The 24,438-nt window shown below is 42.8% G+C and overlaps 1 protein-coding gene across 5 annotated transcripts in view; it reads right to left on the reverse strand.

Annotated features, from left to right (window-relative positions):
* Positions 1-24,438, reverse strand: part of FLNB (filamin B) — a 136,213-nt gene that overhangs the window by 53,032 nt on the left and 58,743 nt on the right. For all 5 annotated transcript variants that reach the window (XM_054034966.1, XM_054034965.1, XM_054034969.1 and 2 more), the window contains 10 exons: positions 17,624-17,872; positions 16,313-16,410; positions 14,675-14,822; positions 10,702-10,820; positions 9,282-9,359; positions 6,726-6,888; positions 4,645-4,842; positions 2,340-2,477; positions 766-892; positions 94-230 (listed from right to left, as the gene is read on the reverse strand). In XM_054034966.1, coding sequence (XP_053890941.1) covers positions 94-230; positions 766-892; positions 2,340-2,477; positions 4,645-4,842; positions 6,726-6,888; positions 9,282-9,359; positions 10,702-10,820; positions 14,675-14,822; positions 16,313-16,410; positions 17,624-17,872 — 1,455 coding nt within the window. The remainder of the gene's footprint in view (positions 1-93; positions 231-765; positions 893-2,339; positions 2,478-4,644; positions 4,843-6,725; positions 6,889-9,281; positions 9,360-10,701; positions 10,821-14,674; positions 14,823-16,312; positions 16,411-17,623; positions 17,873-24,438) is intronic.

A 24,438-nucleotide genomic window follows, 5' to 3' on the forward strand; every position in this document is an offset into this window, starting at 1 on the left:
ATGGGATCACCATAATTGTCAGAAAGACTATTGCCATCAAGCAGTTCAACATTAAAGCTCCTGAAAATCCTAGCCAGGACATTACTGACTTACCAAGAGAGCCAACTTCTGTGCCAATGGATTCTACAACGAAGTCAGCAGATTTACCAGCAATCCCTTCATGAAGTCCTGGTCCCCAAGCTCTCACTTTCTGAGGACCTGCTTCAGGTCCTACTTGAACTTCAAAGGGGCTATTGAATGGGGAAAGAGGTCAAAATTCAGGATTAGGAGTGGCAGAAATAGCACCCACTCATTTCTGTCACTATTAATGACACTACATTATACAATGTGTGGCAAAGAGCCCAGCCCACCAGCCTATGGAGCCATCTTTCAGATTGATTTGTCATCTGGAGCCAGTGTTCTAGATGCGTCATGCCACTGAAACAAAGGAGTCAAATGACTAGACTTAGTGTCTGCTGGAGTCCTCCAGACTGACGTTCCATGGACCCTACTAAAAGCTCAATGAGAGTCTCCCCCATGGCCTATACAGTTTAATACAAGTTGTGGATCACAAGAGCCAGACTGGAGAACCTGGAAAGAGACCTATGCAAGCCTCCTTTTACCAACCTTCCAAGGCAAGCTATGCTGGCCCTGGAGCAGAAATGAAGATACAGGTTATTGCAACTAAAACAATTCTTGCCAGAGCTGCTTAGAATGCAAGTTTGGACCAGTGGATTTCTGTTAGCATTGATTCCTACCCACATGATCTACTGAATGACAACTCACCTCTTGGGGATATTGTGTCCGCCCCATGAAATAGTGACAATGTATTTTCCTGGGCTAACTGGGTAGTATTCAAATGCGTATACACCATCCACAGTGTCCTTTTGTTTCACAAGCTCATCCAAGCCCTCTGTTGGAAGATCAGGTCAGCATTACTCAACAGGTTCCAGCCAACATCTTAAGTTATTCAGGCAAGTTCACTTTTTCTAGTATTTACTTAGCTTCTTGAGAATAAAGTTTTCCACCAGAAAGTGGTTAGGAAACAAAGATTGTTCTAGTTGCCCTCTAAGACAGAGATGGCATAAATGAGAGAATGTTTGAAGTCAACAGACCTAACAGGTTCACTTATGTTTTGTCCTAAGGTTCTTTGTTTTAAGAGGACATGGATCTCTGCTGACTAACATTTGTCAGACCTGAACTACAAATATTTAAGGAATGCCTACTTTTAGTTTTCTGCAAGATAAAGGTCTTTCAAGAAAGGCTTAATATACTGATAAGTCTGTTGCTTTTCTCTCCATACCATGTTAAGCCACAGTGAGCTGGAATACCACTATCTCCCTAAACATTAAGGGTGTGCAGAATACTTTGAGGGTTTACTTCAAACTACGAACAGTTAAAGAACAAGAGAGCTGGCATCCCTGGTCAGCCCTGCCAAATTAGGGCAGGAGAAGACAAGCCAGTTGCTCCCAAGCACTTGTGTGGTTGAATAGGCTAGTTGCTTATCCAAGTCTTCACAATCTGAAGTTAAAGGAAAGAGGAGTTTAGAAGTGGGTGATAGGAGAAACAAATGAGTTTCAGGATGAAGACTCCTTCATTCACAGTTATGTAATCTAAACCACACCCAGGAACTTAAACTCTAGGATGCTCTACCAGTGCTTACTTCCTTTGAGTAGGATCACAGCATTTCTAATTTCATAGCTGTAGAGATTAGACATGAAAGCTTGCCCAATTTTGAATTTAACTGATTAAATTGGAAAGACTCCAACCTCTAGCGTTAAGTGTTCAACTGATACGTTACACACACACACACACACACACACACACAGTTAATCACACAGAAACTTGTTTTGGTATCTAGCCCAGTGGTTTCACAGACAATGGACATTCATGGTGGACACTGGGCATTGAACCCCTGGAGTCTTGCTGCTGGAGGCTCAATAACCAAGGCTACAATTAAAGTATTCTTGTCTAACATTCTTCAGTAGCTATGATGATCCTGTGTATTACTTAAGGCAAATAGTGTAGTGTCTGGCTATAAAACAGATGTGGATTGGAGTTCATGAAGTTTTCCAGCCCACTATAGTAGAAGTAGGACAGGCTATAAAAAAGTGACACCAAGTCATGATATGAAGCCACTGAAGAGTGGTTGGCTTCAGTGCTACATCTGTGAATATATGTTTGTTTTACGTATGAAAAAGTGAAGAGCCATCTTAATTATTTTTCCTCTCCCTGTCACAGTACTGAAGTCCCATACTGTGACTATCACTCAAAGCTACAATTCCTTGACTGGTCCACATCCGAGGCCTCTTTTCCCCACAATACAGTACAGCAGACAACTTCAAAGAATTAACACTTACTTGGTCCTTTTATGGACACATTGATATCCCCACTCCCAGCTGCTTTGGTGTCAACCTTGAAGTCTGCAGTTTCTCTGATCCGGACTCCTTTAGGTTGCAGGCCTCTACCACTGGCACGACAAGCACTTGGACTGCATGCTGCAAATGAATTTTAGACATCAGTACAGCCTTTGATTCTCAAGTAGATGTAACCTAGCCAAGACTGCTTACAGCTATCTTTTACTTCGAATGTTGACTCAGGGGAAAATATTTTAGCTTTTGAATGTGAAAAATCTGAATGACACTAGACTCAAAGGGATCTGTATGGAAACTAGCCATTCTACATATGGCCTTTAGGCTTTTAGACTGTAGCATTAAGTTATTTCCCAATGTTCTGAGTCATACTTTTACCTCAGCTGTTCTTAGAGACTAAGGGCTTGTCTACACTACTGCATAGGGTCGATCCAAGATCACGCAACTTCGGCTACGTAAATTGCGTAGCTGAAGTTGACGTACTTAGATCTACTTACCGCGGTGTCTTCACTGTGGTAAATTGACAGCTGATGCTCTCTCGTCGATTCCAGTACTCCAGAATGAGAAGCACAAGTGGAGTTGACTGGAGAGCGCCCAGCAGTCGATAGACACGATATCGACCCCTGCTGGATTGATCGCTGCCTGCTGATCTGGCAGGTAGTGTAGACAAGCCCTAACACTAAAATGCTTTTGACATTTAAACACTGAAGACCAATTGCTATGTAGAACTTTAATACCAAACATTAGGAGGATGAGAAGACTAAATAATAATCCCACCATTCCTAGCAAGCTTTGCTTTTCTAAATGCCATTCTTACATTTGAGCCAAACTGCATGCAATGTATAAAGTTTCACTGTAGGAATGCGCCTTAGTGATCTACTGGGCTAGGCCTTCAGGAGTAGAGCAGAGGTGGTAATATCTAAAGCCATCAGAACTGGCTTCACCAGACAACCAGTCCCTTGGAAGCCATGAAATGGAAACTCTTGCTTTGCTGCAGGTTCATATGAATAATGCAGGATATAGTCAGCATTGACACATGCAGAGACTGAACAATGCCACTTTGTGCACTTTTAGTCAGATCAGAGTAATAGGCTACAGAAGCAGAGTGGGTGGCAGATTCTTAAACTGGAGAGTTTACTAAGTGTAGCTGTCCACAGCAAAGCATTTTCCCAGCCATCGGCAAGTGTAAGTAGAAACTATTTCTACAAAATCAGCTACTGGGCAATTATGAATAACTGGCCTTAGCTGGAATTACATTTGTGTATCAGGTAGTCTTCAGTCCAGTAATATTCTAGAGACCTAGTAGATCACTCATGATTATAGGTTCCCAGTTCGGTCCCAGCATGCATTTTTATATTCTGCATGTGCAGTGTTTATAGTAGAAGTGTAGTGTACAGCATCTGTGGAAAGTGACAAGCAGTTCATTCTGCTTTTCATATACCAATAGCTTGCAGATAGTTGTTTCAATCATCTAGTAATTCCAACTCCTAATCCAGGCTGTATAAACAAGATCAAAGCTTTAATCACATGCTACCTGCTAGCTCTGGAGAGCACGCAGCAGCAAACCAGGTTCAAGCAGGAAAAATCCACATGCCCTTATGCAATTCAGTTAGGCAGTTAATTTGTGGTTAAGTAGTTTCACCAACTTGATTTATTGCAAGACAAATCTCGTTGCCCTAATTGATAAGTGTTTAGTATTCTGCTTGCACCTTTTGTTCTGCCAAAGAAGCAAGGGGAAAGCTGTTAATAAACAAGCTAGAAGCTGAAAGACAGCAAGCCATGAAGAAAGTGTCACCCTGCACCTCTTACCGACATAGCTCGCTCAACTAGGAAGCCATTAGCAGTGAAGTCCAAAATTCCACAAGTGGAGGGTAGCTCAAGAGAAGTGAACAGAGGTTGAGAGCGTAGAGGCAGGTGAGGATGGAACAGAAAGTCAAGCTTCAGTTAAGGAGGAAAAACTGAGAAAGTAAATATAGTAGACTGAGTCAGAGCTAGAGAAAAAAAGTTAGACACTGAAATGGAATTTAAGACAGCCTCTTCAAAAGAAAGGCCAGGCTCAAGTTAAAGCCCACTGATAAGAGACTAGCACCTAGAGCCATATTACTAATATTGAATTAAGCAGATATGCAAGATCACATATTAAAGCAAATGAATTGTTTAAAAGCAAAAGACTATCGTACGCAAGGTAAGGAGAGAGATATTTTATATATCCTGTAATCAAATCCACCGATACAGATGAAAGCAGTCCATGTTTACAGAAATATGATGGCTGCACCAAAGTCCTAATACATACCTTCTCCAACAGGAACAATGCAAGGACTTTTTGGAATAGTCTCTCCAGCAAATGTCACTTTGACAGTATGAGGCCCAGCTTGAGTAGGTTTGTAGGTGCAACGGTAGACTTGGCTCCCTTTGTCTTCTATCATAAGCTCCACTATATTCTTTCCTTGAGGATCCTCCACTTCCACATTAACGTCACCCACACCAGCACCTACCCACATGAAAACAAGTTTAGCTCAGCCTTTGAACTTAGACATTCCAAGTGTCCACTTCCCTGGAAGCAAGACCCTTCCAAGTCGGACTCTGCTAAGATCCAAGATTAAGGCATGGTTTTGGATTGGCAGCCTGTGTGAGAAAGGATCAGCCCATGAGGAAGCCAGCTTTGGAATATTTTGTTATGGCCCAGCCACACTACTGTAAGGATGTAAGTGACACACTAAGGTGGTCTGGTATACTGATAGCAGCCTCTACTCAAAGAGTTAGACCCATTTGACTTAGGTGCCTTCTGAACAGAAGTAGTATGAGTAGCAGAATAATTAAATCCTACCAGTGTTTACTTTTACCTTCTTGCCTCCCCTCCCGGTTTACAGTCTTATGGCAAAAAACTAGCAAACAGGATCTGGCCCTAAGTGAAGGCTGGCAGCTCCCTAAGGTGATGGAGCAGCAGTTGCAGGGAATCAGTCACTGCCTCCAGAATGGTTTAACGAGGATTATTCATTACTCTTGGCATTACATAGGCAGCTCTTTAGACAAACTATATTTGGCTTTTCTGCCCCACATAACCCTTTCACAATTCAGTCTGTTTGCATGCAATAGGCTGTGGAGCAGGGCGGCCACCCAACCCAACCACTTTTTGGCTACACCAAGCTTGTGTTGGCTACAACCCCATGTGCTAGGTTGCAATGCCATCAACTTGTGACAGAGGAACAACTGGGTCAAATCAGAGAGGGTCATTGTGTCCTGACTTGCAGGGTTGCTACAACATTCAAGTTTGGCCCAGCTGCCCCCTGATCATGCAGGGGAAGGTGGGCCAAATTTAAGTGAGGTGTTCCAACCTGGTACACAAGCTGAAATGCCACTCGAATTTTCAGGGGGTTGGTAGAGGACAAACCTGTGCTCTGCACCTGCTCCCCCCTGCCACACACACTTTAAATAGCACTCCACAGCCCCCGGCAGAAGATAATCCAATTATCTCAAACTTTCGAGAAGGGCAAGTTGCCAATACAAAGTAAGGAGTTCCCGGACATTAACCAGGACTTAAGTGATTCCAAAAGGGTAAATTGGAATAACTCAGAGGAAAATTAATCTAAACTAGTTCTAAAGAATAGAATAAAATTAGAGCTTTTAAGCCAACATCCTACTCTAGACAAGGGTGTCTAAGTTTGTTCCTTTTCCTTCACCACCACTGAAGACACCTGTTATTCAACCATCTTGTATTGCTGAACAAGCAACCGAGGTGCTTTTTCAACATCCATGACTTACTTGAGACATGTCTCTACATGAAACAGATTACTACCTCTCCCAATTAAATGTTTTGCCAGAGTAGCGTGGCACTTCCCCTAGATCAGACAGCTGCAGCCAAGATTTTTAGGAGCCTCGGGCAGAAAGCAGTTTAATATATTAAACACTAGGTTAAAGTGTTTAAATACTTGAAGTAATTGCCCCATTTTGTTCTACAGTGAAGTTCTGCATCACCATTTGCAATACCTTAAACACACACATTCCTGTGGAATATAGTATTATGGCCACAAAATGCTGTGAAGTAAATGGTCTATGAAGAAATGGTAACTTACAAGCTCACTAGTCATTTTATTAGACCATTCATTACTTAAGACTGAACTCAAATAGTAACTGGATGGATTCTTTTGCTGAAGTTAGATACCGAATATGGTAAACATTTGGAGTGTTTATATTTACCGTTAATCTTCAGTTGTTCTAGGAGGCAGATATAGCATAGCCCCATTTTAGCAAGTAGTGGAGGGAAGACTGGTTAGTACTGCCTGAAAACAAGTCAAGCTGCAAGAGCTACTGTAGGATATATAATTGTGTAACTGCTATACTAGAGATCTGTAGCACCCATTTAAGCATGCTTACCTGCTGTGTAAATTTCAAAATAGGTAGGTTTATTGGCAATGTTTCCGGTTGCCTCCAAGCCTGGTCCTTTTGCTGTTACTTTGCTAGCATCGCCCTGGGCTTTGTCAACATTTACATCAAATGGACTCTTGGAAATATGCTGTCCAGCAAATAAAACTGTAACCTTAAAAAAAACCCACACAGACATTAGCACTGTGGTAGTAGAATTAGAATTAAGAGGCCACCTTGCAATTATGTTAGGGGCTTGGCAGAAATTACTACTTGAATCACAAGATCAAGTGCTTGAACTCTTAAGGGTTAAGAGGTCCTGTGAGAAAACTTTAATGTTAACTCCCTCACTTTCTGTGCCAACTGGAGGTACCCTAGCTGCTTACTGCACTCCTAGAAAGACATGGGAAATACTGGCCCTCAGTTAGGTTTAAGTCTTAATGTCCCCATAAGATAGCAGTATTCCACTGCTGGAGGCCCAACTGCTACTTGCAATGATCATGTTTATTATGCGAGTGCACAAGGACAGGATGGGGCCCCATTGTATTTGGCTCTGTACAGACAGTTCTGTCCTGAGAGTTTACAATCTCAAAAGATAAGACTGACGGTGAGGGGGAGGGGGAGGGGGAAAGGGAGGGAAGGGTATAAAGAGTGAACTAGGTCATTATTTCCAAGATTTGGAGGGAAGGAGGTTTGGTCAGCTAAACTGAAAGCATGCCCATTGTGAAGTTCTGTGCTCCATCATTTAGACTCATTAGGCCAGAATGTGGCACCCTTTGGAGAAGCCATTTGGCAGTGAGCATGCACCACCATTTTCCTAGTTTCTGCTTATTTCTTGCACTACAGAAATGCATCTTGGTCTTCCCTGGACCAGAATTAATGGACTCAAGCTAGCAATCCATTTGTCCATCAAGGACAATAGCTAGTTATGAGGATTAAGTACACATCTTGGACCACTGAGCTGAATACAGGTCTAAAGACAAAATCCAAGGGCCACTTCATCTAGTGTGCCTGGAAAATACACCTAAAGTGCCATGTCTGCCTGATGAATCTAAGCTACACAAAGTTCATGACTTCTTCTGCCATGGATACTCCTAGTTAGAATGAAGTGTTATAGGAGACTAGTGATCCCCTGCTATCTGTGTTGATAGCAACATGACTCAAGGCAACTAAGGTACAGGTGTTTGCTTCTCACCACCCCTCCTACATGCTTCCCTCCCAGTATATCCAGAGAAAAATGATAGTTTGAAGACTGAACTTTTATCATTGGCTTTGGAACTAGCCCTAGTTGGTTACCAGTCAGAATGGTGACTAGAACAAGATTTGACATAGGGCAGGGTTACAGGGTCTGGAACAAAGTTTAGAACTATCTGAGAGATTTTCCAGGTCTAGATCCTTCTGAAGAACTTGCAGGCACCTGTGTAATCCAGGCACTCCAGATAGTAAATAGGATGAGGACTTGCTGAAGATCAAAAGGAGAGCCAGCTGAGGGTGCAGACTGCAGAGCTGGAGCAACTAAAGATAAATACAGAGACCTTCTGCAGGGTCAGCTTTCATACCTTGCCTGGTAGAACCATTAAGCTAGTAATCTACAATATAGGAGGCTAAAGTGTACACAGCTGTACAGCTAGGGGAGTTTTGAAAGGAAGTTTTCCAAGCTTGGGGCAGGTGTGAAGAAGACCAGAGTGATCCAAAGGTTTGGCTTCATCAATGTTTCCCCACCAGGTCTAACTGGGACAGGACAAATGACTGGCCTAACAACTCTACTGCATTTACTTTGCCCCCCCCAAAAAAGTTATCTGCATAAATAAAGATTCCAGGAGCCCAGGACCAGCATTTTAGAACTACAACCCTAGAAGGCTGCTAGTTTTTTCTAATGCTTGAGCTTGGGAAGTAGAGGATACTGGAGAATGCTATGTATTGTAATGAAGCCCTTTCAACCAGGTGGCTTAGAGTGGAACAAAACTTGAGATAACTGCAGCACTGAGGAGGCAGGAGGAGCTGAATGGAGCCCACCCCTCCAATTCATTCTTGTCAGCCTCTTCCTGGGAGTGGTCAATGGTCCCACTGTAGTTACCATCCTGGTGGGCCCCAAGTCAGGGTGAGTCACAGGCCCTACTCCTGGTACTAAAAGCTCATGGAGACCAAAAGGCTCTGCTCATGCTCTGGAGAAGTCTTTGCTGACAACAGTGTGGAGAAAACAGCTGAGGATGAGCCCAGTGGCATAGAGTGAGTACTTTCGCCATCCGAGATCACAGACTATCCTTTTGATCATCAGCAGCAGGTCCTGTTATCCTTGCACACCACATTAAATAGGAGTACTGACCACAAGACCATATTCTCACACAAGTTGGAGAAAAAGGTGGGTGGGTTCATCTATTAGGGGAAGGGAGAGAAGAGTCCATTAGCCCCAGACTGTGGAGACTAACAGAAAATGGAAACAGATTATTTACACCAGGGTTTCTGGTAGATGTCACCAGTAATCAAAGTTTAAGATGCCCATTTACAGTGCAATATTAACTTAAGCATATTGAGCATCCTGAACACCCAAAATCTTCACTCGCTCACCTTGTGAGGTCCAGTAACTTTTGGCACATACTGTACAGAGTAGGTTTTGTTCTTCTCATTGTCAGGTGTCACTTTTGCCTAGAAAGGAAGAAAAAGCTTTTGTCCCAGAAACAGTCTACACTTGACTATCTACTAAATTAGAATTTTCACACATGACATTAAATCTTTAGTTGGTAGAATTTGATGCTGAAGCTAGTCAAATAGAAAAATGCCATGGGTCCTAAAGAGATAATCAATGTTAGATACAGTTGCCATGGCAGCAAGTACACTTGCTAGCTAGCTGTTCCCCAATATTTGTGCAAAAGCCACTGACATTTCTAGAAATACATGAACCAAGTTAAAATAAACCTGGTGACCTATTCTGTTCCTTTGCTACCAACTAAACTGGAGGCTGACCAACATTGTTAACTATATCAACTGCAGTGTATAATTGTACTTGTCTGGAATGTCTTAATTTAAATGCTCGCTTGATTAAACTAACCAACCTTTATCACATTATAGGAGTTTCCACTAACTGAACCAGCATTTGTTGTACTCACAAGATTGTTCTAATGTATCAAGTACTAAGTAATTAGCAGCAGATATTCTACAACTTTAGCCATTGCTCTTGCAGAATGAGCAGGGCAATCATGATTTAGTTCCATTTGGTAACTGAATGTACTGTCATTTGATTTTTTTCCAATGATGGTCAAGTACAGTTCACTGAAAGAATTTACTTCTAGTGATTCAACATTTGAACTGTGATTGTTCCCCAGTTGGAAGAGTGATTTATAATTAGGAGAAGGGCTTGAAGACAGTAGGACTTTGAGTCTGGTAGGTACAATGATCAGGAGACCATTTTAAGGTGTTTTCTTCACTACTAAGATATTGCTTAGGGAAAACAGGCTATGGAAAGATTTCAGAGTTGCTTCCAGTCACATTGCACATAGTAATTGTGCCACTGGATCCTAGCTAAGGAACACATTTTGCTAGCTGGCTTGTTCATGATTTGTGTGAGAGCCCAGCAAGTGTTCCTGGAAAGCTTATCTCCCTGGTAATGTCAGGGTCTTGACTAGCACTTCAGTCCAGCATGTGAATATAGTTTTCAATATTCATGCTAAAAAGCAAAACTGCTTAATAGACAGAGGAACTGAAGGACAACTTGACAAATATAAAACATGCTCGTGTCCCACCTGATCAGTTGTAATGGAAGGATAACTTTTCTATTACTTTTAAGAACCATGTACACTAATTCTTAGCAAACTGTAGTCAGTTGTCATTTTGACTTAACTTATTCATATATTCTATTTAAGATCAGAGAAACACCTTAAGTATTGTGCATTAAATACAGTTTACTACACTGAGATACAGTAGGCAGTAATCATTTAAACTAGAGATTTTCCCTACCAATTTTCATGCTAAACATGTTTAGCATACAGACCTCTTCTCTGTTCCCCGCTGGATCTTCTATGAAGACCATTACATCTCCCTGCCCAGCACTGATAGTATCTACTGTAAAGATGGCAGGTTGCTTCACCATGTTTCCATGAGGCTCAACTCCTGTTAAGGGGGATAGAACACAAAAGGGCACATTTAGTTGGTTGTTTCAAAACTAAATAAGAGGTTGTTTATGACAATCACACAAGCCACCTAATACAAGTTCTGATACAGCCCAAGTAGTGAGACATTAAGTTCCCCAACAGTTTTCCAGGCCTGCTTGTTTACCAAAAGACCAGTGGCATTAGACAACTGGCGTCACAGCTCAGGGTAGCTACACCGGTCTTTCCCCTTATTGCTCCAGCAAGGGTACTCACTGAGGCCTCCAGCTCCTCAGCTGTTGCCTCTTGGATGAAGACCTGCATCTCTCCCCTTCTGACCAGGGTATTCCCCGACTGCACAGTTCCCAGCCGTTACACCAGCACAGACAGGGTGCCCAAGGGACCTACTTGCAGTCTCTGAAGAGACTGCTAATAGTGATTGTCCGGTAATTGCCACAGGTCTAGACAAGCCCATCTTATTCTTAGAAGGTACAAAGCATTAGAGAAACATTTAACAATGAAAATCTACATCTCATGCATGTCAATAAGCTTATCAAGAAACCCAATCCTAATATGGATTCTAGCAGAGAAAGTCCATTCACCCAACCCCCCCACCCACCCACGGGGGATTCCTTGAGGTTACCTGTTAATCACAATTTCAGCTCAGAACAAGCACACTACCTTATGGGACCTCAGTAGGCCAAATCCTTCTGCTGCTATTGTAAGGATTTGGGCCCTACATGTACCAAGGGTCCCGTCCATTTGCTGGATGAGGAAGAAGGCCCAGAGTCAGTTTAAAAAAAACACAAACACTCAGGGTTTTTAATAGAGAAGTCTTCCCTTGGTCTCTGGAAAAATCCAATTTGAACTAGTCTATGAATTTCTCTCCTAGGGGGTGGCTTCAAAGGTTGATGACATAAGTCCATTATCATCCCCTCCCTACTAGAAAAGGCACATACAATGTACCCAACTGGTATTGAATTTGGGTTACTAATGTTGAACTTTATTGAATTAAGCTTACCTTAATTCCGTAAATTCTGTTCAGGATATTATTAGTGTCACAACCTGCACTTCCTACAATACAGGCACCTTTAGGAGTTTTAATGATTAACACAAGGTCACAGTAGGCTTATCCCAGAATGAAGTCTGAATGCCACTTGGCTTTAAGTCTCATAATGGGCTGCCATATTCTCCAAGATGGAGTTAAGACTGTTCAGAAGAGCCACCAAAAGTTAGAAGCCATGTCCCATGACCCAGCTTTCATAGGGTAGCAAGGATTGTTTCATTCTAGTTACAAGAATGATGCTGTTGGTGTCACTCACTGACTGTTCAAAGTATTACAGAGAAGCCACAAGCAATATTTAACATTTTAGCAGTTGGAGGAGTGGCAGAGAAGTTCTGAACAGAATTTGATAAGCTATTTGTAAACAGCTTAACCTAGTCAGTATTCGTTATTGTAGCCAAAAGTTTAGTTTGTAGTTTTAATAGGAATTCTACTTTCACTACATGTAACTGACACTGTTGTGGTTTATGTGCTTGTGAACATCCACATCCCTATGTAATTTCTCCCATGCAAGTCATTCAAAACATCTTGCCAAAACTAAGCTTACACAGCTAATATACACTAGCAATGGATTAAGCCGGGGTGGCCAACCTGAGCCTGAGAAGGAGCTAGAATTCACCAGCGTACATTGCCAAGGAACCACAGTAATACAGCAGCCCCTTCCCCCCATTAAGCTCCCCCCCCACTCCCAGCACCTCCCACCCACCCTGGCAGCCCTACCAATCAGCACCTCCCCTTCCCTCCCAATCAGCTGTTTTGTGGCATTGGGGAGGCTCTGTGGGGGAAGGAGGAGGAGTGAGGGCATGGCAGGCTCAGGGGAGTGGGAGGGGAGAGGTGGAGTGGGGGCAGGACCTGTGACAGAGCCAGGGGTTGAGCAGTGAGCACCCCCCAGCACATTGGAAAGCTGATACCTGTAGCTCTGACCCTGGAGTCAGTGCCTAGACAAGGAGTCGCATATTAACTTCTGAAGAGCCACATGTGGCCCCCAAAGCCACAGGTTGGCCACCTCTGGCTTAAGCTAAGGTCTGTGCCCTACAAGACTCCGTGGACTTTTATTTAAAGTTAGGCTACGTTTTCCCCCAAATGAAAAGGCTCTGTACTCATCTTTGCACAAGACTTGTCACAGCATGCATTTACTGCAACTTAGTTACTTGATCTTTTTTACGCTTCGCCTTGAGCTATTACACCTGTCATGCAGTTGACTGAGTGGGTGGAGGAGTTCCCAAAGTTGCTAGCTCTTTGCTAGTCCAAGCATATACATCATATCACGTCCAAGAAATTGCTTCTCATGAGACCATGCCTCTAGTTTTAAGAAGTGTTTCTCCACAGCCATTTGTACAGTTAGTAGAAAATGCAGCGTCTGGTAGCTTTACCCAAAAAGTAGCTGTGAACAGTAGAATTTCCAAATCTATTTATCTCCAGAGAAATGCAACAGTAATACGAGGATATATTCCTGTTCACACATTAGGTGTTAAGAAACGCATCAGTCATCTAGACCAATGCAAGTTTTGCACATGAGCCATTAGTGTTCAGGCACTGTACAAGCATTGAGGGGCACCTCAGAAGGTGGTTTCCCCTTCCCATGGGCAGAGAAAGCAAGGCAATGAGATAAAGCTACTTTCTTGAAGACAGAGCTGAAGTCAGAACTTACCACTTCTCAATCCTGTTAGCCCTCCAGATCATGCTGCCCCTAAAGGGCCTTTTTTGCCCATGATAAAAGGTTACTATAAAAACACTCTTTAGGGAGTCAGTACAGTTCTATACAAAACTGTAACCACGTCCTCATGGCAATTGAGAACATAGTTGTCCTTGCAGTAAAGAAAGGTTTGTTAGCTTGGAATACAATATGGTAACATCTCATAGCATAGCATACATGGAAAGCTGGAACAGCTGTATATGTACATATTTGCCATGAATGGACATGCCAGCAAGAGATTTTCCTAGTATTCAACATTAGGTAAACAGTCAGCCTCCTGTTGGACTGGTTTGCAAAGCCACATCTCCTAGGAGGACGTTTAAGATTTGGACCAAAATGGTTACCAGCCAGTTACCCTCATCCAATAGAGCGCATCATCTTTGCCAGAAACCCCTTACGGCTTGTCTCACCACTTAGCACTGTCCATGCTTGCACTAAACTAAAACAAGACAGTGCATGGGCTGCAATGGAAACCTTGCATTGTTGATTCCTGGTGAATAGTTTTGCCATTCTGGGGGGCAACTGTGAACCTAATATTACTGAGATTCCAAGTTATTCCTCTTCAATAAGTTTCACTAGGACTGTTCTAGTGTCATATGTATTGACTTCCCCCCCCTCCGCCCAAAAGGCAGCTAGTCTTCTAGGGCAGGAAGCTCTGCATACATTCATTAATCTTTTACTTACTTCTCAGCCACATTTCGGTTTCTGGGCTTTTTAAGAGTGCATGCTATACGATGATATGCAAACCAGGTGGTGGACACTTATGTCTGAGTATTGTTTCAGACATTGGTCCTGTAAGTTTTGTTAAAAGGTTTCCTTGTCAGTCATCCCACTTTTTCCAGTGGTGAGTTGTTAAACAAGTGCAAGGTGTCAAACATGCTCAGGTTTTGTTGGGTTGTGGGGGTTTTTTGGGAGGGGAGGGATTTGCATTTTAGAAGTAGGAGTGCTTTTTGGGCTGTGTCCACATATTTCTCAGCCTAAGCACCACATGAGAAGTACATGAATCCAGCTTGGACTCCAGGCCAACTGTGGACAGTACAATCAAGCAGCAACTTGTTTTTCGAAAAGTCAACCTAAGTCAAGTAAATACCCTGCATTGGCAAGTGTTATTCCTTACCTCTGCCATAGGCTCTTGCTTTCTTTGGATTCAGCTTGGGTTTCAGAGGAGCTCCTGGCTTAAGCTTGGCTTTGGGAAACTGTGACAGGTAAGTCATTACCGAGTGTTCATCCACACTAGGGTGAATAATTTCTTCAGGAGTAATCACCTGGAAGATATGCAGGTTACAGTTTTTGATACATTTAATCAACATTAGACTCCCAAGAGCAGTACAATTCAGGTACATGGGAATTCTATGCATTCCAATAGCTCCCCTTACATAGCATTTTCCTAGAGTTAACTGGAAGGATTTACAAAACAAAATTCAGTTTGAAAGTATTTAATGCAGTATAATGGGTTGAGTTAGTAGCAAAGAAGTCTGCATTAGAGGAAGTTTGTAAAGCTATAGAGTCTATGATGTAGTTTTAGGGAAACAAAGATGGAGACCACCACTATCTGTTAGTGTCAATAACTAAAGAAATCAAAAGAAGTGCATTACTTTCAAACCAGAGACCATTAGAGTTACCCTCCTGGGAAAGCAACCTGGGGCTATTCCTTCAGTGAAGGAGATGGTAGAGGAATAGCTGACAAAGTCAAACAGATTCACACTGACAGCGATGATGCTGTCATGTCCATCAGTTTGTTCTAATGCCATGAGCACAGTCACTGCTCAGAGAGCTTTAGAGATTTAACATATTTTGCTTGTTATACTATTAGCATGAAAATCTGGTTTGAAGATCCATGGGCTCCTGTTCAAGTGAGATCATTGCAAAAGAAAGCTACTTTCTTATAAAAGCACTTAAGACTTCAGGTGGCAGATTGAACAGGTTAACCTCAAGGACCCAGTTCAAGCAAGTACACTTAGTAAAGAAGAATGAAGCAAGTTCCCCCCTCACCCAAAAAAAACGATGTGTTCCAGTACCCAGCCATATCTTTAGAACAAAAGTTAGTTCTAGGTGTGCACTGCTGTTGAAGTCAAGTCTACTTTAAGTCAGAGCAATTGATTGCTCTGAGCGATTTTAAGGGCCCAAGTCACTTCAACTGTTCTCGCATCCAACAGAAAAGCTGAAAGTGGGTGAATAACCAGAAATACAAATAAATCTCAAGGTTAGAGCAGGAAAGTCATCCTGGCCTTGAAGCATTTATTTCCCCTTGAATGCCATTAGCTGGTGCACCATGAGTTTCCTCTCCTCCATAGCGCTAGCATGTAGGCCCTGGTCTACAGTACAAACTCATGTCACACACACACACACACACACACACACACACACCCCTGCAGTTATCAGCTGAACCCCCCAGCATAGACTGCATGATGTTGACAGGAGGGCTTCTGGGAAGTGGAGTCCATATGACAACAAGAGAAGCACTCCCATTAGCATCGGTAGCTTCTGCACTAAGCGCTACAGCTGCGCCATGCAGCTGCCTTAAGTGTAGACAAGCCCTTAGTCAAAACAGGGATTCAGAGTCTGAAGACATACTGCAGATGTCTAGCTCTACACCCTAAAGACTTCTGGAGGGCTACTATTGAAGAGAAGTTCACAAATTTAACAGGACTTGGCTGTCAGAACTGAGTTACTCATAACAGCACTCAGTTCATGCTTTTAGTATTCAGACAGTGTCCTCTCTGTTCCAGGCATTTTTGCTTTCAGTCTGCCTTACCTGTGGCACACCCAGCCAGTCATCAGCTTGCTGCATGGCTTCACGAGCATTGTCAACTGGTTTCTTAGGGTCCCAGGTCTCCCAGTCAGGGCAGAGACCTAAGAATAAGCAAGTTACGCATTCAGAACTTTCATGTTGATAGTTTATTTGCTAGAGAAGGTTTTATTAAAATGGAGACAGTTGCATGCAACACTGCTTATTTTGGGTAATAAACTTTCCCAAATCTATGCATATGACAGCTTTTAGTCCAGAAAGCAACTGGCTCTCACGGAAGGAGATCTAAATAGGAAGTCTCACCATAGTGAGTGTTTTGCTTTCAGATTAGAAGGCTGGCTTCCTCACAGTTCTAGAACTACACTTTTATTGGTTGCAGCCACCATACTTCCAAGGAAGGTGGCATGAAGTAGGATGTGTGTCACTTACTTACTGACTGCCAAGTGTGTGCACTGCAGGATATAGTGCAGTTTTCAGTGACACCATGTACTTCCAAACTAGCCTACGAACCAAGAGGCCAGTCAGGAAAGACTCTCCCACTCAGCTCACCAAGATGCAAGTTTAGATTACTTAGAGAGCCATCTGATTGGGAGGTTTTAGATTTAGCTTAAGGAATGAGGTATCTTATTGTGCTTTAAGTTCAAAAGTTATTTAACGACACTAGTCCTGATGCTCAGTGGAATCTTGTGCAGTGCTGACAATCTATACTGTGAAGATACTTTCTCCTAATAGTGCATAGCCAGAATTGCACTAGATTAGCTCAAGTAATTATGCTTGCAACACCATTTCACAGCAAAAAGGTACTTGTGCTGCTCCCCCCCCCATCCCCCAGTCATGTTACTCTTGCTCTAGTAAAGAAATAGACAAAGGTGAAAATTTATAGTTTTGCAGGTGTACAGCTTCCTCAACTCCTACATTCTGCTCCCAGTATAAAAGTGTTTTAAAAGCCTTAATACAAAACCTCCTGCTATAATCTGAAGCTGAAAGATGTTCCCATGTTTGGCCAAAACCACAAGTTCTTTTCAGTTTGGGAGCCAGTGTTTGCTCCTTCATCCCTGGTGTTGATCTAGTAGATTAGAACAGACAACTGTAGTGAACCAAGCTATATTTTCATCTTTATGCTGACCTTGACCCAAGTCATTTACAGCTTGCTTCCACAAATACTGTTTTGTAGCACTTTTATAAAACAGCCTGTTAGTCTCATCTAGAAGGGCATTAGATGTCTAATCTTACTACTAAATTTAGACTATTAGCTCAATGCTGCCACAAGGAATAAAAGAGGGAGGAAAGACCCTGATCTACAAGGAGAACACTTACCTGGCGCACAGCTATCAACTAGGGCACCCAATGCTTTGCCATCCTGCCAGTTTTGATTGAAGTTTGTGATTGGCAAGTAAGGAATTTTGTTCTGAATCCATCCCAAAAGTCTCTGCTTAGGGGTCTGTTTCTTGGCATCATCATCTCCTTCATCCTCCCATACTGGCATGGAGATAGAATAATGGAGGATAAGGGTCCATACTAGGCCAAGGATCAGTTTTAAGTTCCCATCAACAATTGCTTTGCTATCTGCAAGACAAAAGAAAGCTGATTAAGCCTTATTAAATTGATAAAGGAAAGAGCTGACCACATACACTATTTTAATCACTATCAAGCAAGCACAGGAATTACACAACACTGCAGTAGTAACCTGACACCAATGTAAAGAGATTTAATTTTGGCTCCTTTTAGCCTATTACCAAAATATAGTTAAAAATGACAGCCAAGTTTAAAAGATTATAGCTCAGTGTATGCAATTACAATACAAGAATGTTAGCTGTAAATTAATGTACAGCAGAGGTATATAAATACTTAGTTTCACAACAGTACATTCTGTACAGAACTGAATTATAATAGCCCAATTTACCTACCACTCACATCCTAGGAGGCTAGTTTTGTCAGACTGTTTTTGGAAGCCAGGTTCAACCTGTATAACATTTAGATACTTGTAGAAGATGTGTCTACTTTGGTCTGAAGTACCAGTTAATAAAACCAGACTGCAGGCTGTTTAAGCTCCCACAGAAGATTAGAAGTTCCAAGAGAAAGTTCACACAACACAAGTGGTTTTGTAGTCTAGCACCAGTTAAACAGCCAGTCCTTTATACGGATCATATATTCAGCCAAGTTCTTTACCCTAGTTTCACTTAAGTAGGAAATATTCAAGAGAGGGAGGACTTGTAGCCTACCAGAGAACACCTGCCCCAAAGTAGGATTTGCTATGACCCCAAGTGTCGTACTTATGGCTTCAAGGAAATGCCGGCTAGGAAGCTCATATCGAAGACTGGAAGCTAGAATGTACTGAGTTTAGGAAATGGGCAGAGTATCTTTGCAATATAACCATCTGCTTCCTATTTTGTAAACCCCTATTCTATCAGGCTTCCTCATTTTGTATTTTGCACTGCTGCTCTTTATTACCCATATATGGAGCATTCACAGATCAGATCAAGGTCCTACCATTTCAGGGTGTGAATTAATTTGGGATAACTGGGAACCTAGCTATAACATCACTAAGCCAAAAGTTTCAATGCTTCAGTGTCAGAATTTGTACTAGCTATTGGCATTTTAGTGTTACCCTTGATTCATGAACAGGCAAAGCAATGACTTATGTTCTAGTTAGGACGACAAAAAAAAAAAGTATAGCAATGATTTATGTTTGAGTCAGAAATACCCATCCAGCATTACCAGGCAGGTGAACCAGTCAGATCAATTCACACTAATCAAGTTGCTATATGTATGAAATACTGCTCAGTTATGACAAGGTGTGGTTTCACCAAGTTGAAGCACATGACTAAAAAGCTTTTATTTTGCAGTTATGGCACAACTGAAAAATCTACACAGAGTTTAAGAGGGATCACTGACTGAAGCAAGCAACAATATAGTTTAGTGGCCTGAATCAGCTTCCTGTAGTGCTTGATCCTCACCATTTCCTTGGGTGTGCCTCAGCAACAGTCCCTGACAAAAACAAAAGGCAATTTAAAAAATGCAGTTTCTGAACTCTTGTTTTGGGGCCAACCGCTGTCTTAGATATATAGATAAGAGATAAGACAACTGAGGAGAATTCAAGAGACACTGATCTGGAAAAAATGGTCTGATATGAACAGGACTAATCTCCCTCTTGCAATTTGGACCAGATTAAAGAGGATATCCTCTATCAACTCCATTTGCTCATTTGACCGCTTCTATGCAGTGGTAACTTATTGTTCTAGAAGAAAGCAGTCTACTACAGAGTCCCCTAACCCAAGCAAAGCCACATAACATTCAGATGCTATGAACGGCATGAAAACTACATTAGCAGGTCATCAGGTGGGGGCATATCTGGCACAAGTACTAGATCCTGTCAATTTGACCGTCATATCTACTTTTAAAGTACTGTTAAGGCTATGATCTGTCATGAATATTCTTAGTAAGACGTTAGACAGGTCACTGGCAATAAAGAAAGTCACGGAAGCATGTGAATTGTCCGACTTACTAAAAATATTTGGAACAAAAATGAGGAGCTCAGCCACAGGATCCCCACATTGAACCCAGCAGCTATGCAACTTGGGGGGGGGGGGGAGGGGGGGGTCTGCCACCATGGGCAGAAGTCACAGATTCCATGACTTCCGCAACCTCCATGAAAGAATTGTAGCCTTAACTGTTGTTGCATCAAGGTGACTTTGGAGATCAGGGTTTTGGAGCGGAGCAATTCAAACATTTGATTGCTCCAAATCCCTGTTGGAGGGGACAGTTTCCAATTTTACTTGGGCATTTGACAGTTGGCCCCATTTGTGGGTCTTTTACAGGAAGGCGGTAAGAAATAAAATAGGAAAACATGGCTGTTAAAGCTTGACAGGGCATCAGTGAGAGGTTTCATTCCAAGAGCCACTTTTTGTGCCAGTTTCTATCCCTTTAACATTCACCAATCATCTCCATTTTGGTTTCCAACATGGTTGATTGGTCTTTAAGCTAATCAGTATGGCTTAATATAAGCTGGATAATTCTGTATATTTAATCTTCTGTTGGTGAATGAGGAAGAGTTTAATAGAACTGATCAAACGGCAAGTTCCAGAAACCATGCAAATTAGTTTTTAAACTCTCCATCCAACTGTAGTGGAAGTGTCCAGCACAGGTTTTGAAAAACTTACCGTTACTTTTTAACATCATGACAGTTTAGCTCATGTCTATTTTGCCACCTTGACCAGTTCCAATCTCAATTGCTTGTAATACAAATACCAACAAGATGAGCAAGTATCCTTTTGTAATCACTGCATAATGATCAGAGTCTGATTATGTACCATTTTATGATAATTAACCCAAAGAGTTAAACTTGAATGTCCAGGCCCTTAAGGCTATTCCCAGGCCAAGATGTCCCAAAAAACACTAGTCAGACTTCAAAAACTGAGATGACACAATGCTTAAGTTATATGTCCTCTTGCTTGGGAGGAAATTATACATGTTGCAAAGTGTGTGTTACCACAGCTAGAACCAAGCAAGCACCAGAGCTTGACACAATTAGAGTTCCCATCTAGGAAGAATGGGTATGTTCCTTTTGCCTTACCTACTATCCAGGACATGTGGTCGGATATCTGGGGATATGCAGAATTGTGTTCCATTGATGAAACCTTCTAAGCCAAGTCTTTCTAGATCTTCGTCAGTTTAAGATTTCTATACAGTCGTCACTTGTGGCCCGTGGGTTGTAGTTTGCCCACTCCTGATCTCATCTGGCTCACAAGCTGTTTTAATCTGGCCCTTGAGCTCTGCTAGAGAGTGGGGTCTGGGGCTTGCACTGCTCTGGCACTCCAGCCAGGGAGCAGGGTCAGGGGGCTGCTCCACGCGGTTATTGGAAGTAGCGGCATGGTCCCACTCCGGTTCCTATACATAGGAGCAGCCAGAGGGCTCTGCTCTGCATGCTACCCCTGCAGCTCCCATTGGCCAGGAACCACAGCCAATGGGAGCTGCTGGGGCAGTGCCTGCAGACAGGGCAGCATGCAGAGCTGCCTGGCTGCGCCTCTGCATAGGAGGCAGAGAAAGGACATTCTGCTTCTGGGAGCTGCTTGAGGTAAACACTGCTCAGAGCCTGCACTCTGGAGCCTCTCCCCACGCCCCAACCCCCTGCCCCAACCCTGATCCCCCTCAGTCCCAGCCCAGAGCACCTTCCTACACCCCAAACTCCTTATCCCCACCACAGAGCCCGCATCACTCTCCTGCCCAGAGCCCCCTCCTGCCCTGATTTCTGTTTCTGGCCCCACCCTGGAGCCCACACCCCCAACCAGAACCCTCACCCCCTCCTCCACCCCAACCCCAAATTTTGTGAGTATTCATGGCCCGCCATACAATTTCTATTTCCAGATGTGGCCCATGGGTCAAAGTTTGCTCACCCCTGCTTTAGATGTTACTTCAAGATGATCATGCAATTGTACTGTAATGCTTTAATATGCATTTCTATTAGCAGTCAACAACATGATGCTTTTTGTTCAACTTGTTGACAGCTTATTCTGGGATATGCCAACACGAGTGGCTCACTTAGTTCTGCGCAGAAGTTCAAGCAGCACCACAGAAGACACTTGCACAAGTTTCAGAAAGGATTAAACTGCTGTTTGTAACTAGGAATATGCCTAATGATGCTTTATTATTTTCCCTTTATGTTTCAATGCTGGAGACCCAGACCGTCTAATCCATCGTTAGGGGCTGTGACAAATTGAAGTTCACCATACTCAGCCAGCTGGCCAAGCACAAGACATGGAAGCCTAGTTAAAGTACTTTTCAAGCTTTCAGCATCCTTACTCATTTCCCACACAGTTATTTGAATAAGTTACCATGGGCCCCGAAATAAGAGCAAGAGGAATTGTCAGCTTAACTTTTGGCTCCTGCAATAGGAGCAACATAGATCCAGCAAGAGCCTGAAGGGAATGTTGCAGGGAAGGATAAACAAGATGGCTTTGAACAACAGCAATAAACATTCCAGCAGCCAGAAGGGAATGAGCAGTGTATGTTTGACAAACCCAGGCCACAGATAGAGAGAAGCCCCCAGAGGGGTAGCACTCTAGCCCTAGGCCTGATGTCTGCCCACCCTAGCTTGGAAGATATTTGTATCCCATTAGCCGTTTCCCCACACTGGTATATTCATCTCTTGAATGAGAACTTGCAAGCTCCCTAGTCCCAGGGTCAAGGGCTAACACATTTGTCCTTGTTTGCAAGCCGAGAGAGATGTGTCAAGAAATAAGTGACAATAAGAGCCTGAAGGTTGTTTGGCCCTATTAGCCCAGGCAGCTTGAATGTGACTTTCTGTATCATTGAATCTCAGTTTGGTATTGTTCACTTTTAAAATCAACATGTGCCCTCATACATTTAAATCACTGCACGAGTTAGCAGCTCCAAATGTCACTAGTTGCCAAGAGATGCTCCTTTATCAAATCAAAACTCAGAAATACACTTATCACAGTTCAGGACAACTGCATCTGTATCTGCTCTCCAATGGTCCAGCAAGGGCACTATGTCTAGGCTCCTATCTCCCCCACTCCTGATCAAGGTATTATTTCCAGGCTGCACAGTTCCCTGTCTACCCTGAGTTCCCCACAAGTTTCACCCCCTAGCCAGCCTACTTTGTATAGTCATCTGGAGAGAAAGTGCTGTGATTGCCCACAGTTATTAGTCAGCACACAGCACTGTCAGCAAGCCTCTAAACTGCAACTACTTCAGCTAAGAGAAGACCACAAAAAGAACCTCCATAGATGCTAGTCAGTTTACCAGAGATCACCTCAAAATGAAACAAGGGCTCTGGCAGATCGGTCCTTTCCCAAATGATTTTTTCCTGTGGTCACAATAGCTGTTTGCTCAGAACAAGCACATGCATCAATGAGTCACTGCTTTATACTGTTTTGGCCTTTGAGCTCATCTCCATGTAACAAGTGATCAAACAGAAGGTCCCCCATCCTCAGGGTGAAGCTACAAAATGCCTCTCTCCAGTTAAGCAAAAAACTTCCCATTTGCATACACCTCCCTCTAGAGTTTTCATGAGAAACCCACAACTTGGTTTGTCCCAGAAGTTAATTCTTGTCTGGCATACCAGTTCAAATAGTCTTCGAAATCCATGACACTTCCCTGGATTTAGATTAGTCAGATCTCCCCACTAGAGATGTTACATGCAAATGTTTGTACTGTGGGGTTGTGTTTTTAATACAGACTCTAAGACTCTACTTAAACTTAATCCAATAGGTTCCATGTGGATATTGCAGGAAACTGCCACATCTGTCACTTTACCATTCTCCCCCATCCCCACCCCCAAGAATTGTACCAATTAGGAATACTTTCTCAGGAAGAGTCAGCTTTGTAGGTAAGCAGATGACTGGGAAATTGCCCAGTGACTGATGCTTCCAGGTGGGGCATTTTACTGGAGTGGACCAGTGACCCAAGAGCTCTTGGTCAAAGTGCTACTTAGTAGAACGCTGATTCTCTACTGCCAGCCCTCCTCTTAGCCAGTTACTGAGCTGCCAGAGGCTGAACGCAGGATGTCCCAACAAGAACCGCAATCTACATGCTGCACTGTAATTGCTACATTTGGACCTTAGGTAACTTCTAGTTCATGCTCAGAAGACTATGTTAATTCAAATTAGTTACCTTTTAGTCTATGCTTACAGGGTCACATTCCTGTAGCCTGAACTGCAGGACATGTAGACAAGCCCATAGCAGCAGACTAGGTTTTATCTGTGACTAGAGTTTGCCATTTTGCATTTACAAGAATAAGTTTTCTGGCCCTACTCATCCTGTCAATTGCATATCCTATGGACTTCAGTGGGATTTGCATGCAATTAGTCAGGTAGCTCTGGCCCCTTGGTGACCTCAGTCTAATACAGTGGTTCCCAAACTGGGGTTCACGAAATGTTACAGGCGGTTCTTGGGGAAAAAATTACTAATGGCGGACAGAGCTGTCCCTAGGGACCCTGGCACAGGGCCCCTGGACTTTCAAGAGCTAAGCAGATCAAAGCAAGCATTGCTATCACGCTGAGGAGATTTAAACTTCAAGACTCCTTATAAGAAATGGAAAGGGAGGTGGATATTTTTTGCTTTTTTTAAAATTAAACAGACAGCTAGTATGGTCTTTAAAATTATGAAGAACA

This window comes from Malaclemys terrapin, chromosome 7 (genome assembly GCF_027887155.1).
Source record: "Malaclemys terrapin pileata isolate rMalTer1 chromosome 7, rMalTer1.hap1, whole genome shotgun sequence".
NCBI classification, from domain to species: Eukaryota; Metazoa; Chordata; order Testudines; family Emydidae; genus Malaclemys; species Malaclemys terrapin.